The sequence below is a fragment of the Anguilla rostrata genome, chromosome 15 (genome assembly GCF_018555375.3).
Source record: "Anguilla rostrata isolate EN2019 chromosome 15, ASM1855537v3, whole genome shotgun sequence".
Classification (NCBI taxonomy): Eukaryota; Metazoa; Chordata; class Actinopteri; order Anguilliformes; family Anguillidae; genus Anguilla; species Anguilla rostrata.
Window position 1 is genome coordinate 20,806,861 of NC_057947.1, and position 17,106 is coordinate 20,823,966.

The 17,106-nt window shown below is 43.3% G+C and overlaps 1 protein-coding gene across 1 annotated transcript; it reads left to right on the top strand.

Annotated features, from left to right (window-relative positions):
- The first annotated feature begins 87 nt into the window (after nt 1–87).
- Nucleotides 88–17,048, top strand: tgfbr2l (transforming growth factor beta receptor-like). Its single transcript, XM_064310746.1, has 7 exons — nt 88–322; nt 7,874–8,024; nt 10,296–10,498; nt 11,149–12,008; nt 12,337–12,478; nt 13,075–13,202; nt 13,618–17,048. The coding sequence occupies exons 1-7, from the start codon at nt 280–282 to the stop codon at nt 13,858–13,860; spliced, it is 1,770 nt and encodes a 589-aa protein (XP_064166816.1). The 5' UTR covers nt 88–279; the 3' UTR covers nt 13,861–17,048.
- The last annotated feature ends 58 nt before the right edge of the window (nt 17,049–17,106 follow it).

The window sequence follows — 17,106 nt, forward strand, 5'->3', positions numbered from 1 at the left end:
TCCAGTCTCACGGACCTATCTCTGTTCGTGAAGACGATATTAATGAACTCAAGTTCCTGGGCGGGCCCCTTCGCGCAGCTGGATTAGAAACATCTGGGTCCGCCTACACAGAATCTCAGCCAAAGACTCCGAGTCCAAGCAACCCATGTTAAAGTGCATTTAAGTTTAATAAATGCTCGTTCGTCGCTTTCTCTCATACACGTTCTCAGAAAGGGAAAAGGAGAGGGGCCGATCGACAGGTTTTGAACATTTAGTGCCGCTGTTGATTCTGTCAAGAGAATGGGGCGCTGCTCAGTCGTAACATCTGTTCTTCTGTCTTTCTGTGAGTATCCAAGTGGCTGCTTTACCCGGACTCCACTTTTAAAGTGTCCATTGTTTCCACTATACTTCGCGAAGCCATAGTCTTGTATTTGGTGGGGGGAGAGGGGACTTTTAATGGGATTACGCTTGCAACTGAATCTTGTTTGTTTTCTCCTCGTGAAACACTGGTTTCTTTGGTTCCTTTTCAGTGTTGTAATTAATAATAACAGCAGCCTACTACATGTAGCCTAGGTGAGCATGCTTTAACATTTGTGGATACACATCTGGCTATTTTAGGCTATCATATGGAAGAAGGTGACTAAAAACTAAACTCACTCCTTATACATTTCAAATACTAAAGCCTAAGTGTTGTATTTCGGTTACGGTTGTGACGTAAATGACACTTGTAGGCTTCCCATGGAAAGCATAGCCATCCATGTAGTCTGAAACACACATTATTAAAACTCAAGTGAAATGATTATAGCAACGTGAGCATTAAAAGCAAACATAAAGTTGGCATTCTGTAAAACGTTTGCACATAGGTTGCTGAGGCTACTTGAGTCACTTTAAAATGAATCGCCTTAAGTTTTTCGCAATGTCTTGTTTATTTTGAATTAGACTTTTAAATACAGTTTTTAATTCTGGCAATGTATCAACCGACTGCCTTTATTTTTATCTTATGCATCTGTGTTCCACAATACCTTGTCGTGCGGCACGTGCTATTCGAGATTGTTTAGGTTAAACAAATATTGACTTTGATTCCTGTAGGCTATCGCAATGAAATAGGCAATGCGGCACTTTCTTCACGATTTTTGCCATTATGTGTGGCTGCTCATGGGCAGATTAATTAATTAAGACTGTTCTTATTTTCACCGATGAAATAAGTTTAAATAGGCGACTGTGTTAACATCCTCATGTTTGTATGTTTAGGCAATATGTCTCTTATGAGTAGTCACAAAACCAAAGTATATGCCCCTACATACTGTAGCAGTTTATTTACATTAGTTGGGTGCAGTCATCTTGAGCCAAGCTGGTTTTTAGTATCAGCATCGTGAAATTCTGTTTAGAAGCAGTTTATTGAGCCCACCCTGAAGGATATACAATTTTGTGTGATTGCCGTTCATTTTGTGTGTTTGCGGGCTTCTCTGAAATTTTGTGATAAATTATTACGAGGTACATATTTTGTCTATTCTCCTTTAACAAATGTTAACTCATCACTGTTCAAACAATTGGTCAGAGGTTGACATTATCCCACTAGTCTTTTATCTATTATAGACTTACAAAAATGGGAGAAGGAATACATACTCACAACAGTTCCCTTATGTATGCTGGGTCATTTAGTATGTAAGTAAATTGAAGAATTTAAAGGAATATTGTAGAACCACAACATGTCCCAAAGCTCCAGGACTGCTGATAGGTGTTGTATGAAAGTTATGAAAATGCTGTAGGGTTTACTTTTGTGCTTTTGTGTGTGAGTGTTCTGACTGCATAACATTTTTGTTGATTTCAATGCTAATTCTGAACATCAGTTTCAATCACACTAGTAGATGTGATGCTGTGGAACCATCTAAATGAGGCTGTCCACTAAATTTCAGTTCATTTTCAAGTGCAATTATGCCTCATTAGTTTTGTCTGGGCTTTTAAGTTCACTATATTGTAAATATTTTTTTTCCTGGGCACAGGGTGTTGTTTATACTTGGATTTAGGGGAATATAAACATTTCAAATCAATAGAAAACAGAGCTGGAAATGCATGTTAATTACATGGATATTGAATGGGGCTATTTATCAAGAAGATCTTTGGAAACAACAAACACAAACTGAACAAGATTCAACAAACAGCATGGCCCCCTTTCCTTCAAGCCGTTTCTGGGCTTCTATAAGATCTAAATGAAAACAATCAGGATTCAATCTGAACACAAATGCAAAGGCACTGCTATCCAACAGCAGGCAAATGCTTATCTGAGCATTTTAAGCTAATTTAATCATTCACCGATAAAATATATCATGGCAGGCTATGATTTGTTGTGCAATAAGAAGGTAAAAAACACCATCTGCTAATTAAAAACAGGGTTTCTTCTGTAAAGATTAAAGATGCATTAGCCAGGCACCACATCAAAAATGTGACTGCCATCTGCAATGGAAATTTACAGCAGGAAACAAATCTTGGCATTATGATCTTTGCTGCATGTTAGCTGAAGCCCTTTTCAGCAGTGGGGGTGGGGGGGTGGGGGGGGGGGGCACCTGGGGTCTTTTCAATATGACAACAAGGTCAGGAAAGCTGAGTACAGAGCATAGTAAAGCCACAGAGTAAAAACAGTGGGCAAAAAATGAAAATGGCTTCCCCACCAAACTTACACCATGCCTGAAGATGTTTTGTTTGACTGATGGTGATCAGTGAAGAACTTTAAGACAGTCAGTTCAGAGGTGGTCATATGTTCTGTGCCTTAACAAACAGTAGCACTGTTCTTGAGACAGAGGAGCTATTTGGTAATCACCACCATGGACAGTCCTGAACGCAGTCATGCACAGAGTCACGTTTCTTGTTATTTGCTCTGCCTTGCTTTACTTGGGAGCGTCACCATTGTCTGCCCTCTTCAATCAACTAAACTTGATTGGAAACTCTCTGAATTCTGTAGCATGTGACAAGCTGGAACCCTTTCAGCACAGTCATCAAGTTTTCTTCCCAAGTTTGAAGGGGGGTGGGAGGGAGATGCTGCACTGTACAGCGATAGCAAAGCATTAATGATTTACCCTCAAGTCAAGGCTACACTACACAATGGGAACACTGTAATGACCCACATGTGTAATATGATGCTAATGGACCATCTCCGTTTGAATGAGATTTGATTGGCTGTTGTTCAGAGGACAATGACTCTTGTATATTTCCCTCACTGGTTCAATTAAACATCTGTCAGGCTACAAAAATAGCCGCCATAACAGAAATGGACAAATATTAGCTGAATCAGGCAAATAAATATAAATTATATGGGTATGAGACAATAGCCTTTTGCATCGACTTTGGTGTAAGAATGAATTAGTCTCCTGCTGTGCTTCTGGCTGGTATAACTAAACCGCACCAAAAGTAATGCAATAAAAGCATCGCTTTCCTGCAGGGGAGGCTGTTTATCTGTGTGTCAAGTATCGCACTCCTCCCCTCCCGCTTCAGCTCCAATCACATTCTCCAAACAATGAAAATCCCCAAACCGCTGCAAAAAATCATTTATGGAGTTGTAACTGTGTTTGTTTTTTATGTGAGGTGGGATGGGCGTTTTGGCAAGGCCTGATAATTTCATTGTGATCTTATTTATTTATTCAGGAAATGCTTTCCTCTGGCATGCTGTGGTAGCAGAAAAGTTAAAGCAAGTTGCATCAATAAGGCCTAAATGATGATGGTGTGCCACCTGCTGGCTATCTGGGATTACTGTGCTTGATGGGGCAGCAGCTGATGAAAATTGCACTCTTGAATATTTAAGCAATATTTAAGATGCTGACTGTTCTATTACACTGCATTAAAACTGTGGGGATGGTACCTATTGTTGACAAACAGAAGTTTACATATATCTCTTCAGGTGTTGTAAAAATGGTGCTGCACAAAATACAGAACAGTAGTCTGTAACTACCCAGTTTGTTTGAATATATTCTTGTTTATATATGCTTACCGCGTCGATGAAATAACTGCAAATTGATTATTGCAACATATTCCTTTACCATACAACAATTTTTGTGAGCAACCATTGCATTCTCACATCCCAGGCAACATCCCACTCATCGCTGCACCCATTAGCATTAGCAAGTCCACAGTGTGCTTTAGTAGGATGCCAAAAAAATGACATGTACTTAAACAGTGTTTTATGGCAGGACTGTCAAAATTTGGCCAAATTTCAGAACTAAACATATTGGATGAGATCTACTGGTAATTTTCCCCCCTAACGTGCCCCTTGGATGGAGAATGCACAAAAAATCAAATTAATCACAAAGGCCCTAGACACTAATGATTAAACAGAAAAATAACCAGAAGCTACCTTTTGGCTGTAGATTGTTAAAGTGTGCAATTTTTCCCCTCTGTAAATTAATGGATACAAGCAAGATGAAAATGGCGCTCCAAGATGTTTTGTGTATGGTATTTAACTGTAGTTTATTGTTCCTTCTTGACATCCACCATCTTAGATAATATTTAAGTAATTACATGCACACACATGCATGCACACGCATACACATGCACATACATGAGGGCACATGCATTAATTCACAGATATGTGCGCAGCTACACACACAATCTGGCCTCACGTTAGGAGCACACAAGGAACTGGAGTAAAGCTAGCTGAGTTGAAAAGCAAATAAATGCAAGCAAACATCTCAGGGCCTCTTGTAAGCATGCGGTCACTGGGTTTCCCAGAGGCACAGAGGGGCAGGACTTTAAATCTGGCTTTGGCAGAAGTACTTCTGGCTTTAATTTATTTCTGGAGCCCTCACTGCTGAGTTTAATTACTTTAAAGTTTGTGGAGGGGGGTTCTCTCTCTTTCTCTCTCTGTCTCTCTCTCTCTCTCTCTCTCTCTCTCTCTCTCTCTCTCTCTCTCTCTCTCTCTCTCTCTCTCTCTCTCGTTTTGCTTATCCAGCCTTTTAGTTTCCTTTCTTTTTGTCCTTTTTTTCATGGTGTATATTTTGATGTTGGGCATTGGCTAACATCTGGAAGCCGTTAGGGAAATGTGCGTACTGTTTCGTTCAATGTTTGCGCAGCTTGGTTAGTTTGCCGCTCTCCCTACGCGAAAGGCCTTCATCTGGCTTTAATCAGCAATTAGCATGTTGTGATGTGGCAGTCACTGTGCCGGCTGATTTGGGAAACGAGAGGTACAAGGCGTGGAGAAGGCGTGCTCTTACAACAGCGTCACCGTGGCCGTCAGACCACAGCCTGTTCCATCCTCCTTTAGATACACAAGCACACACAGGCCCACATGCGTGCAGACTCGCGTACAAAAACGCAATGTCAGACACGTGAACCCGCACAAATGCACTCCTGCGCACCATAAACATACAGACACACAGAACACACCTTCATACATACAGCCTCTCTCTTACTGTACATACGTGCATTCTCTTTCTCTCTCCTCTTTTTCACTCTCTCTCTCTCTTTTTCTTTCTCTCTGTCTCTCTCTCATACATGCACACACACACACACACACACACTTTGAGCTTTGAGGCCTAGCTGCTTGGTGGGGCTTGGTGCCTGATGTACTGGTGGTGACTGCAGTTATGATCGCTCATTATCATTATCGTTACCGGGACCATCAGCAATATCATTATCATCATTTTCATCATTACTTTATCGTTAGCAGTTTGCCTCCACAGTCAAAAGTAACTAACAAGCCCTTTGGGGTCTATTCTCTGATAAAGGCTCTGGATGTGAGCTTGTGGAGAATGCAGGGAAACCTTTGAGTCTGAAGCAAGATTTTTAAAAAGGGCAAGATCGCTCTGACAGCCATAAGCCATTATTTTAAATCACAGAAAATGTTTTTTTATTTTTTTTAACCTCAATTTCTTTCTGTTTTACAGTGCACATATCAGCACTGAAACACCACCACCACCCCTTTTATCTTTTCAATATTGAATTTGTATTAGCAAATACAAATACAAAGCAGTGACAAGATAGCAGATGGTCAAATTAAAAACAACAGATAACATCAAACACATGTGGAGTGGTTTAAGTAAAAAAAAAAGATTTTCTATGTGAGTCAATGATTTACTGCCGTCTTATTTTTGTGTACAAAATAGCTAATCATGTGTGCCTTTTCCTAGGCACTGTTCAGCTTAGAATCACTTTCATAAAACTGATAAACATAATTGTACTATACACACCTGTGGAAAACAGGTACAAAAAAAACTGTGTTTTCATGTCAGTATTATTCATTTATTGTCTTTGTGTGAAATGGTTGATACTCCTATCCTGTGGTGGCAAATCTATAAAAATATTTTAACTTGATCTTGGTTTTTAAAAATTTTTTGGCATTTATTTTGGCAAATTCATTTTAAAATAGTATTTAACATAACCAGGGTACTGTAATGGACTTACTACCCTGGTCCCAGTTTGAGCTTGAATGACTTTACTTACTTCTGTTACATGAGAAATGCAACAACATTCTCTGGTTATGTGTATTGTTACATTACCTACCTTGTAATGTCGCGCTACACATTGTAATGGCATGCTAGTCATAGTTTGCCAGTTTGCACTTTGCTGCACAAGTCAAAAGATGTAAAACACAGAACTGTGGGAAGGAAAACTATTCATTCTCTACCTGGTGGAAAATCCAGCTACCAGCCTACGATGGAATTTAGCTGGAGCCAGCTTCTATTCCAGCTGGATACCATCTGGAATTTGGTGATGGTCTGTTGTCTGTACCAAGTTGGCCCACCAGCTGGATGTGGACAACTTGTCAGCAAAGTTATCTCAACCATCTTGTTGCCAGCTTGACCATCTCAAAATCAGCTTCATACCAGCTGGACCAGCTTAAAACCAAACTGAAACCAAGCTGCAATTTCCACCAGGCTATGGAACCAGCTCAACTGCAGTCACACTCTTGACTAGATACCAATATTTTACCTTACATTGTCATTTAGCGTCTATGTATGTACTTATATATTAACATTGAGCTTAATATGCTTTTGACATGTAATCATTGATGCATCAAGAGAGAGGCTCTTAAGAGTATTCAAATATTTTTTTATTTTTTTATCCCCACCACTTTCTGTTTTTGGAGACACAGTAAAAGTAATCTGACTGTTTGTTCATTTTAAAATGACAAAATGACAAAGGAATACATCTCCCTAAACATACCAAAGAATATTTTCTCAACAGAGGAGGCAGTGTGTGTTTTGCGAGCTTAGAGGATGTTTACACTTCTGCACATTACGGGAAAGACAAGAGGTTAGGAACAAACTGGATGGCCTACTTAACGGCAGTCCAAGACGCAGTCCTTTTGAAGGCATTTCCATAAGCCAAACCAGGGGCAATTTATCATTATCCTCATTAGCTAATGTTTTTGTGATTATGGTTAGATAAATAGTTCCTTACTTTTCTCATCTATTAACCGTTAAACTTCCACATACGCCCAAATGAACGTGGCCAGAATGTATCCGAATTGCTACAGTATCGCTTGGCAGTGGACACTCCGCTCTTTCTTGTAAATGAACACTCTGTGGCAAGAGGGCGGTTATTATAGCAGAGTTTGGCAAGAGATAACGTCCCTTTAGGAGTGTCTCAGTGTTGCTGTGGTACAGTAGGCCCACATAGTCTGTCATATAGCAATGCAAACATCTCAAGTTCTCCTTTTCAGAGAGATATTTACAGCGAAATGCATGAATGCTCATTTGCGTCAGACGTACGTGGCAGTGGTGATTGGTTATTTTGTGATCAAGCCAAGAATGTGGGACTGCCTGTCCTCCCTACAATTAAAATCATTTGTGTGGTCAGTGTTCATCCCGAGCAGACTGTATGGGTAGCTAATCCATCTTATTCTAAATTGCTTGACATATACTGTTCTCTTCTCTTGACTAATACAAGTATGCCTGTTTTGCAGATGCCCAGGCCCTGGCATTTACGAACATAAGGACCAACCTGTGCAGGTGGTGTGACTACACGGTCCCAGTGTGTGAGGACAGCGTGTGCTACAGCAACTGCTCCTTAAACTCCTTCTGCGTCCTGTCTGAGGAGATCTGCGTGGCTGTATGGTGGGTAACTGCATCTCGCCAGTCCCTGTGCCAGCGTACACCAAAACACAACCGCGGCAAACCCTGTAAGGGGTTCCCAAGGTTACAGTATGCGAACAAGAACAGGGCAATCTAGGCTGGTCATTTAGCCTGCTGTCAAGACAGGGTTAACACAGTGCTGGATATTCTCTGTTTTGAATGCCTTATTTGGCCCTTTTTCCTGCCAATTTGGAATGCTCAATCATGTGTGTATATGATTGCCATATGTAGAACACTCTATAATGTTTGGGACGAAGACATCTCTTTCCTTGATTTGGCCCTGTACTCCACAATTGGAGATTTGTAATCAAACAATTCACATAAATTTGAAGTGCAGATTATCAAGGGGTATTATTCTACATTTTGGTTTCACCATTGTAGACATTACAGCACTTTTTATACTTAGCCCCCCATTTCAGGGCTCCATAATGTCTGGGACATATTAATGTTACAGTATGTAAATGAAAGTAGTCATGTCAAGTACTTGCATTTTTAAACTGCAATCCAAATACCTCATGTTTATCATATAAAACAGTCTGAGCTTGAAATTAGTATTGATCCCAGTGGAAAAGTTCAGGTGCCAAGAAATAATCTCTGGACAGTGTGTACAATCATATCATGAATATAGGACGTTTTGATTTGATAAGCCATTGAGGAGCGTTGTAGAGACTAGTTGAAACTAGCTGAATCATCACTGTTTAAAAATACAGAGGACACAGGGCAATGGCCAGCTGGTAACTTATGAGGGGTTACAGCAGGAAGCAAACAGGAAATTGGCAGAAAACCTTTCCTTCCACACTAATAAAGAACAAATGTTTAATGAAATTCCAGGCCCATCAAAGGAAGGATCTAATCTGGTTGAATTTAGAGCAGAATCTTTTCAGAATCTGGATCCATGTCTTAGCTGCTATGAACCTTGTTCTGAGGAGAACCCACCTTGATTCCATTGCACACACCACCGAGATCATTTACTCACACATTCCTGTGCTGGTGGCCACAGCTGGTGGCCTGTCCATCTCCTTCAGGCAAGTGATATGATTCTAGTTAAAATCATGTTACTGTTGTTGTTGTGGGTGTATGTGTGTGTGTGTAAATATATATATATATATATATATATATATATTAGTATATATATGCACTCATACACACAACAACATTTTAGTTTTTATTAATAAAAACAAAAAATTGATTGTGCAATTCTGTAACATTTTTGGGGTGCATGCCAGTCTGCATGTATAGACATAATTGGCAAGCTGGCCCAACTTATCCAGGCTATTTGGACAGAATGAGCACAGCATGAAGCCTTCTGGGAGCTGAGTTTCACTCAGAGTGCGAGTGGACAGAGGGGTCAGACTGGAGTCCTCAGTGGTGAAAGAGGACACCTGGATGCTGACACTAAACTGTGGGAATGAACGGGATGGAAGCGCTCCGGAGCGTGTTGAAGCCAGCAGTGACCAGGAGCCCAGAGTGGTGGGACACGGTCCGCATGGTTCCCCTGGGAGGAGGGTGGGGAAGGAGCCAGGGCTCTTCCCCTATTAAACATTAGAGCTTAATGTTCTCCCAGCATCGTGCCAGGCTAGCGTGCGTTAGCGGCTGTCGTCAGAGAGAGGTACGCCTCTCCCATTGTACTGTGTGGCTTGTGGGAAAGAGCACTGGAGGAACGTATGCACTTTCGCTGCAGTGCTGCTTGCACATGTGTGGGTGGCACATTCTGCGATTACAAATCGGAGGTGGGAGGATTGTAAAAAAAAGGCATGTTTTCAATTAAAGTACATTGAATGATTCATAGATAATCTGCAAAGAAATCTAGCACACACACACACAAACACACAGATACACACACACACACACACACACACACACACACACTCACACAGGGGCGCCCCAGGTCTCCCAGTAGCCTCAAGCTCAGCTGTGACCCCAAAGAATGTCCTGGTTCAAACATGACCCTTATTACATTACCGCACATTATTTATACTGTTAACAGACTCCCTTAACCAGGGTGACTCACATAGTTTGCATTTTTTCATGTAATCTATTTAAACAGTTGGATATTTACTCAAGTAATTCAGGTTAAGTATTCTGCTTGAGGGTTTCCACGAAGCCCTTAAAATAAAACCTGGGAAATTTTGTGGGCTTATTTTTAGCTCGGTTCCGAGTTCCCCCGCTAATTTCGGAACGCGCCGATAAAACTGCACCTTTCCCACGCTGCGGCCGTCTAACTCCGCGGTCGCCCGCGTGTGCGTGTGACAGGAAGCAGGACAACGACAGCGTGAGCGTGCGGACGCTCTGCCACAACCCCAAGCAGCCCCTGGAGAACGTGGTGCTCTCCAACTACTCGTCGCCCGAATGCGTGATGGCGCGCCAGCCCGCGGAGGAGGGCCTGCTGTTCGTCTGCGGCTGCGTGGAGGAGCCCGAGTGCAACGACAAGCTCATATTCGACAAGGGCCCCAACGGTAACAGTGAGCCGCCGCGCCGTCGTCGCTCACCGCGAGACGTCACTCACTCACGCTACACTGCTCATTTACCTTTCAGACCTCATTGTCCAGAGCAACTTACACATATTACGTTTTCACACACTATCGATCTACACAGCTGCATGTGAGCTGGAGCAGTTCATGTCATGTATGTTGCTCAAGGGTGCAACAGCAGTGACCCACCTGGGACTTGAACCTACAACCTCTAGACAGTAAAATAAGTAATGCCTAAACATATGAACAAAAAATAAAGAGACCACATCAAATTTCCAGTTTCACAGTTTATGGGTATGTGTCCCAAAATATGGGCTGGTCTCCATTTTTTCCAGAGCTGTACAAGCCATAATAAATACATTACTATGATCTAGAAACACTTACTGTCATGGCGTTAATTGTCTTCATCCAACTCTGTGCAAACCCCACCTGTAGACTGCGTGTGATAAGAAGTGCTGTTTGACGTCATGCGGTTCGAAGCGCATGCTTGTCTGCGCTGTCCAGGGGGTGGCAGCGGGGGCTGGAACAATGAGCTCTGCTGAGGAATACAACGGATTACAAAGTGGGAGAGAAAGGGGAAACGTATTAAGGCGGGTTGTATCTGTAGAACGATTCTGACCCTGTCTGTGTGTCAGGGTTCTCCAAGCTCCGCAGTAAGGACGTCATCCCCGTGGTGGTGATAAGCCTGCTGCCGCCGCTGCTGGTGGCCGTCTTCGCCACTCTTGGGTTCTACCTGTACCGCACCCGCAGGCCCAGCAAGCAGCCCAAAGACTGGGCCCCAAAACGCACCCACTACCAGTCCCTGGAGGCCCCTGAGGGCCGGGGGGCCGGTGGAGTGCCACCCGGCGACTACCGCTGCAAGCTGCTGGGCCCCGGCGACGACGCCAGCTCTGAGGCCTCGTCCGCCCGCGCCAACTGCCTCAACCACAACACCGAGCACCTGCCCATCCAGCTGGAGGCCCTGGTCGGGAAAGGGCGCTTCGCCGAGGTCTGGCGGGCGCGGCTCAACCACAGCGCCGCCGGCCAGTACGAGACGGTGGCGGTGAAGATCTTCCCCGCCGTGGAGTACGCGTCCTGGCGAAACGAGCGCGCCATCTTCTCCGACGCCAACCTGCGGCACGAGAACGTGGTGCAGTTTCTGACGGCGGAGGAGCGGGGCGGAGCCGGGGGCGGGGACGGCGCGGGCCCCGCCCCCAGGCAGTACTGGCTCATCATGGCCTACCACGGGCTGGGGAACCTGCAGGACTTCCTGACGGGGCACGTGCTGAGCTGGGCGGAGCTGTGCGCCATGGGGGGCTCGGTGGCGCGGGGCCTGGCACACCTACACAGCGACTACGCGCCCTGCGGCACGCCCAAGGTGCCGGTGGCCCACCGCGACCTGAAGAGCAGCAACATCGTGGTGAAGAGCAGTGGCGAGTGCGCGCTCTGCGACTTCGGCCTGGCGCTGCGGCTCGACCTGTCCCTCACCGTGGATGACTTCGCCAACAGCGGACAGGTGAGGATACCTGCCGGCCTCAGTGACCCAGTGCAACTGTGTTTTGTCGGGTCACTTAAACAAAGACCATGATCAAAAAATTAAATTCAGAATCAACAGTAGCAGCAACTGATTTCTGCTGCTCTTTTTTGATCTGTATTAAGTTGATGGCAGTGTGTTTGTAATCTGTATATATCATTAGATGTGTCTGCAGATAACTGAGAATTTTCATCAAAATGGAACTAAGCAAAATGTGCAATCATATGAAAGAAGTTTAAAAAGGACATAGCATTTCATGATTGTTTTTCCCTGGCTGGTGTGTGCGTGTGTGTGTGTGTGTGTGCATTAGGTGGGGACAGCACGCTACATGGCACCAGAGGTCCTGGAGTCCAGAGTTAACCTGGAGGACCTGGAGGCTTTCAAACAGATGGATGTTTACTCCATGGCCCTCGTCCTGTGGGAGATGGCCTCTCGCTGTGAAGTCATAGGGGGTAAGACTTTGTGGACACCACTTCATAGTGTATGCTGTTTATCTGCACTGATTTATATTTGCGGTGGTGGTTAGATCTTCACTGCAATATCCACACACAACTGTATATTTTAATCCTGTAGGACCTGATTCTGCGTCAAGGAGTTGTGGTCAATTTCATTTCAATTTCTGTTAACTCATTAAAAATTTCTCAGAAAATGACAGAAGTGAAAACGGAATTGACCTCAACTCGTCAGACGTTAGGGTTTCACTGAGATGGGTTAACCTCACTATGGTCAGGTTTGACAGACGTGCATGTTTGCCCCCTGGAGGGCAAACCAGTGTATAGCATGGTCTGTTTTCACTGTTGCATTAAGCCTGGGGTTCAACAGAGTAGTTAAGATACAAGCCATGAGACTAAGCCGGATGGACACACTAGCAGCAGTAGCAGTATTCAACAATTAAAACACTTTATTTCCTGCTGTAGACGTCAAACCACATTATCATTTCATTGCTCGTGTTGAGGCTCCCCTGGGTTTCCTCCATGGAGCCCCAGGTAGTATTGATGAATACTACAGTCTAGCAGTCTGGTATAACCAGTGGTTCTGGTTCTGGCAGAGGTGAAGAGCTATGAGCCGGCATTCGGGTCGAAGGTGTGCGAGCAGCCCTGCGTGGAGAGCATGAGGGACCTGGTTCTGAGGGACCGAGGCCGGCCCGACATCCCAGCCAGCTGGATGACACACCAGGTAGAGCCCCCCTCGTCCCAGCCCAGAGAGCCAGGCTCAATGCAAACATGCTACTGGTGACTGCATTGCGATGGAGACTCTTATTACTCACTGCGATGCGGTGACCAAGCCTGGTAAACTCATTCTGACACTTACTGTAAGTATAGAACTAGAGAGCAAAGAGCACTATGTGACATCATTTTTACCTTCATAAATCTTTTGGAAGATGGCAGGAGCAAGTGAGATTGTTCTTTAAAAAAGCATAGTACTTCTGGGAGTGGAGATAATTCCAACTGAAGTTTGCCAGAAACTTTGAAATATTTCAAATATCCTTCACTGGTGGGGCCAGTCAAAAACATACACTATAACTGACATAATGTAAAAATAAATAAATAAGGAACAGCCTTTTTGAGTGACTCCTCTTCCTCCCGTGCAGGGGATGAATATCCTGTGTGCCACTATCACTGAGTGCTGGGACCACGATCCTGAAGCCAGGCTCACGGCCCACTGCGTGGTGGAGCGCTTCAACAGCCTGGCCCAGGAGGAGGGGAGACAGGAGCTCAGCACTGACAGTGACCAGCTGGGTCCCCCCGCCCCGCCCACTCCCCACCCCCTGGGCGAACCCCCCGCCCCCTCCACAGAGGCCGACGCCCACAGCAGGCCGGTCGCTCAGGTCTGAGGGCCGTTCTCCCTCCAGAAGTTATAAACCTCCCGTTATTAAAGGAGCTGGTCTCCGCCACAGGTTTTATTACATGTTTTGTTTATTTGTGTTTCGTTTGGTTTTTGCCTTGCGTTCGTTTTGACGGCCATCCGCTCATTAACTCTTCTAAACTTTTCAGTGATGCTCGCTTGCCTACTGTGGAGGTAGTGAGGTGATGTTAAGTATTTTGTAAATCCCCAAAGTGCTTTAAGAAAAAATGAAATACAGATGTTCTTTGTATAATTTGCACTATTACAAAATTGAGAAAAACTGTCTAATTGGATTTAAATTAGACAGTTTATATTCATTTTAGGTCTCCTCAAGTTGTATTTAAAAATGCAATCAAACAGTTGTTATATCTGTGAATTATATTAATCAAATATGATTTGCACAGTGATATATAATATACATACAGTGATCTCCATAATGTTTGGGACAAAGACATTTTTTCCTGTACTCCACAATTTTAGATTTGTAATGACACAATTCATGTATGGTTAGAGTGCAGATTCTTAACTTTTATTAAAGGGTATTGGGGAGCTATATATAAAAAGTGCTGTAATTTCTACATGGTGAAACCAAAGTGCATGAAAATACCTTATAATGAGCTGACAATGTGCACTTTAACCACATGTAAATTACAAATCTAAAGTGGAGTGGAGTTCCGAGCCAAATCAAGAAAAAATATAAAAAATATAAATATAAAAAAACAAGAGAAAACAGCATAATGTAATCACTGGATTGCTGTATAAATTTTTCTTATTTAAGGTTTGTTATATTTTCCCCTCAGAAGTATTTTCTACCTGTGTTGAAATTATGTCTGTACTATCCGCCTGATGTGGCAAATATGTTGATTCTCCAATATCTTAAGCCCAGTGACATTCTTTAAAGGTTGTGTGAGCTTTCCAGTGTTGGTTCCCATTAGCATAGCATCTAAGAATACAACAATGATTCTTTTCTCCTTTCAATTTGATTAATCAAGGACCCAAAATGAAAACGGCATGTTTGTCAAAGGAAGCGCATTCTACAGACTGTGGATAAGTGAGGCTGAATGTGTAATTGATAGAGGAAAGCAAATTGAAGACTACATCACTGTTCCTTGTTAATGAGCATGTTTAGTGTAGTGCCGCTTTCAACCTGTGCCAACTGTAAGCCCTAGGGAGGGCACATCAAATGTTTTTCAGCACTGGGAAATGTTTATCTCAGGAATTCCAACAGCAACTCAATTTTCCTGTTAAATCTACAACCTGGGACACATCCCCCTTCAAAGCGGTGTTTATTTTCACGATACAGCATTTAAAAAAAATTAACTGTTATCTAAACTCCAATTTGAGTTTGCCTCCTAATTACAGAACACCTGTGACTGAATTATGATTCATTCGGCATCATTTTTGCTGAATATATTTCAGAATTTGCCTGGTCTGTTGACAACGTAGCAGCACATATCAGTTCTGCACAACAAAGGTCTTTAAAGGAATATGTCAAACTTCAAAAAGCTTTAACTCAATCATTTGTCACAGAACGTTCTGAAATAAGGGCACATCCAGGATTCTATTTCCAGACATTAGGCCACAAATAATTAAATCTATTTGTCTAGTCTAACCAAATGAATGGTGGCCTTGTCTTTTTAAGAGCAGGTCTTTCATCATGACAAACACACTGCTTTAATTTGTCCAAGTTTGTAACAGGGAATTGGTTTTGTGCAGCAATTTAGACATGACATTGATCTATCCGAAGAACAAAAACATCAATGCAATGAAATTTCACTCTTGTTATTATTTGAAGAGGCTAGAGACTTGTTTCCAAGACCAGAGCTATTGTCAAAAGACCTGAGAATGACTCAGAAAACATTTCCCTCCAAATAAGAATGTCCAGTCCTAACTGCAGGCCCATCATATTGCACTGTGTCCTTGGCACATGTATGAGGTGGTCATGCGAGCAGGCTGCTGCCACTGCTTTAACCATTTTAATCCACCATCTGTGCTGCGCAGTGGCTGTGCTGCATGACAGCGCAGCTGAGGCAGCTGAGACAGCTAGCGCAGATGACTGCAGGCACCCGACTGGAGTCACTCTTGTGCAGTGAAGCACACAACACCCTGCTGACTGGAATACTCCCTCTTTGGGCTCCACTAACAGTCATTGCTCATCCTCTCGAGGAACTTCTAACCCCAGTTGGCATGGGAACAGGATACAATCTGGATCCGGAGATCCTGAGCCACATCACTGCACTGAAGGAAAAAGCGGCTCTCAATCGAGGGGTGGGTCTCTCCACAGTGCAATCCAAAGCCATTCAGACATGTATTTCTTTGCAAGCTTGTATCATTATGAACTGTTAAGAACCACTCATCTATGCTACTGTACTGGACAGAGGAGTCACACTGTATATGACAAATGAGTGTGAAGCCACAATCAAGCTTATTTCAAATGCACAGCTGGTAATTAATTGTCATTCTTCCATTGAAATGTCCTGCATAACTTGCTTCAGGCCAGGGCTGCCTGGTATTATCCAAAAAGGGCCGGTGTGGGCGCAGGTTTTTGTTTTAGCCCAGCACTAAATCACCTGTTCTACTTACTGAGGTCGTGACCGAAGACCGTGATTAACTGTTAGAAAGGTGTCGTTGTGCTGGGCCAAACAAATACCTGCATCCACACTATAGCGTACGACTTACACACTTATACCATACACTGTTTGGGTGTAAGCATGTGCCATCATTCAAATTCATAAGTCAGTCCCTGTAAATGTTATATTGTTAAAATGTGCTGTGGAAGGACCTAAGAAACAAATGTGTTTGTAATGTAATAAGAACTCCTCCACCGAAAAGCTTTCTTTCAAAGGCACCTAGTGCCACAATCTGTTCAGCCCTGCTTTCCTTCTCATCTTTGTAACATGAACAATGTAAAACCCAGGGAAGACTTGTGGTTGGACATGCCCCAGAATGATAAATCGGCCACACACCAGGGCAACTGAATGTCCTTACAATTTACAACATCATTGTCTCTGTGCTTAGCTTAGATACGTCTCGAAGAGACCAGCCCCGTTTATATCAGTTCATTTTACTGAAAAGAGGTTGAAGCAAGAGCAATGTTCAAGCATGTGTTTGTAGATATTGTGAACTGGTGTCACAACTGTAAATTCTGTGTATATTTTATAAACTGTTCATGTATCACGCTGGCCTTTTTGTCCCTTTTCTGGAACCCACTATAACACACAAATTAATCATTTAC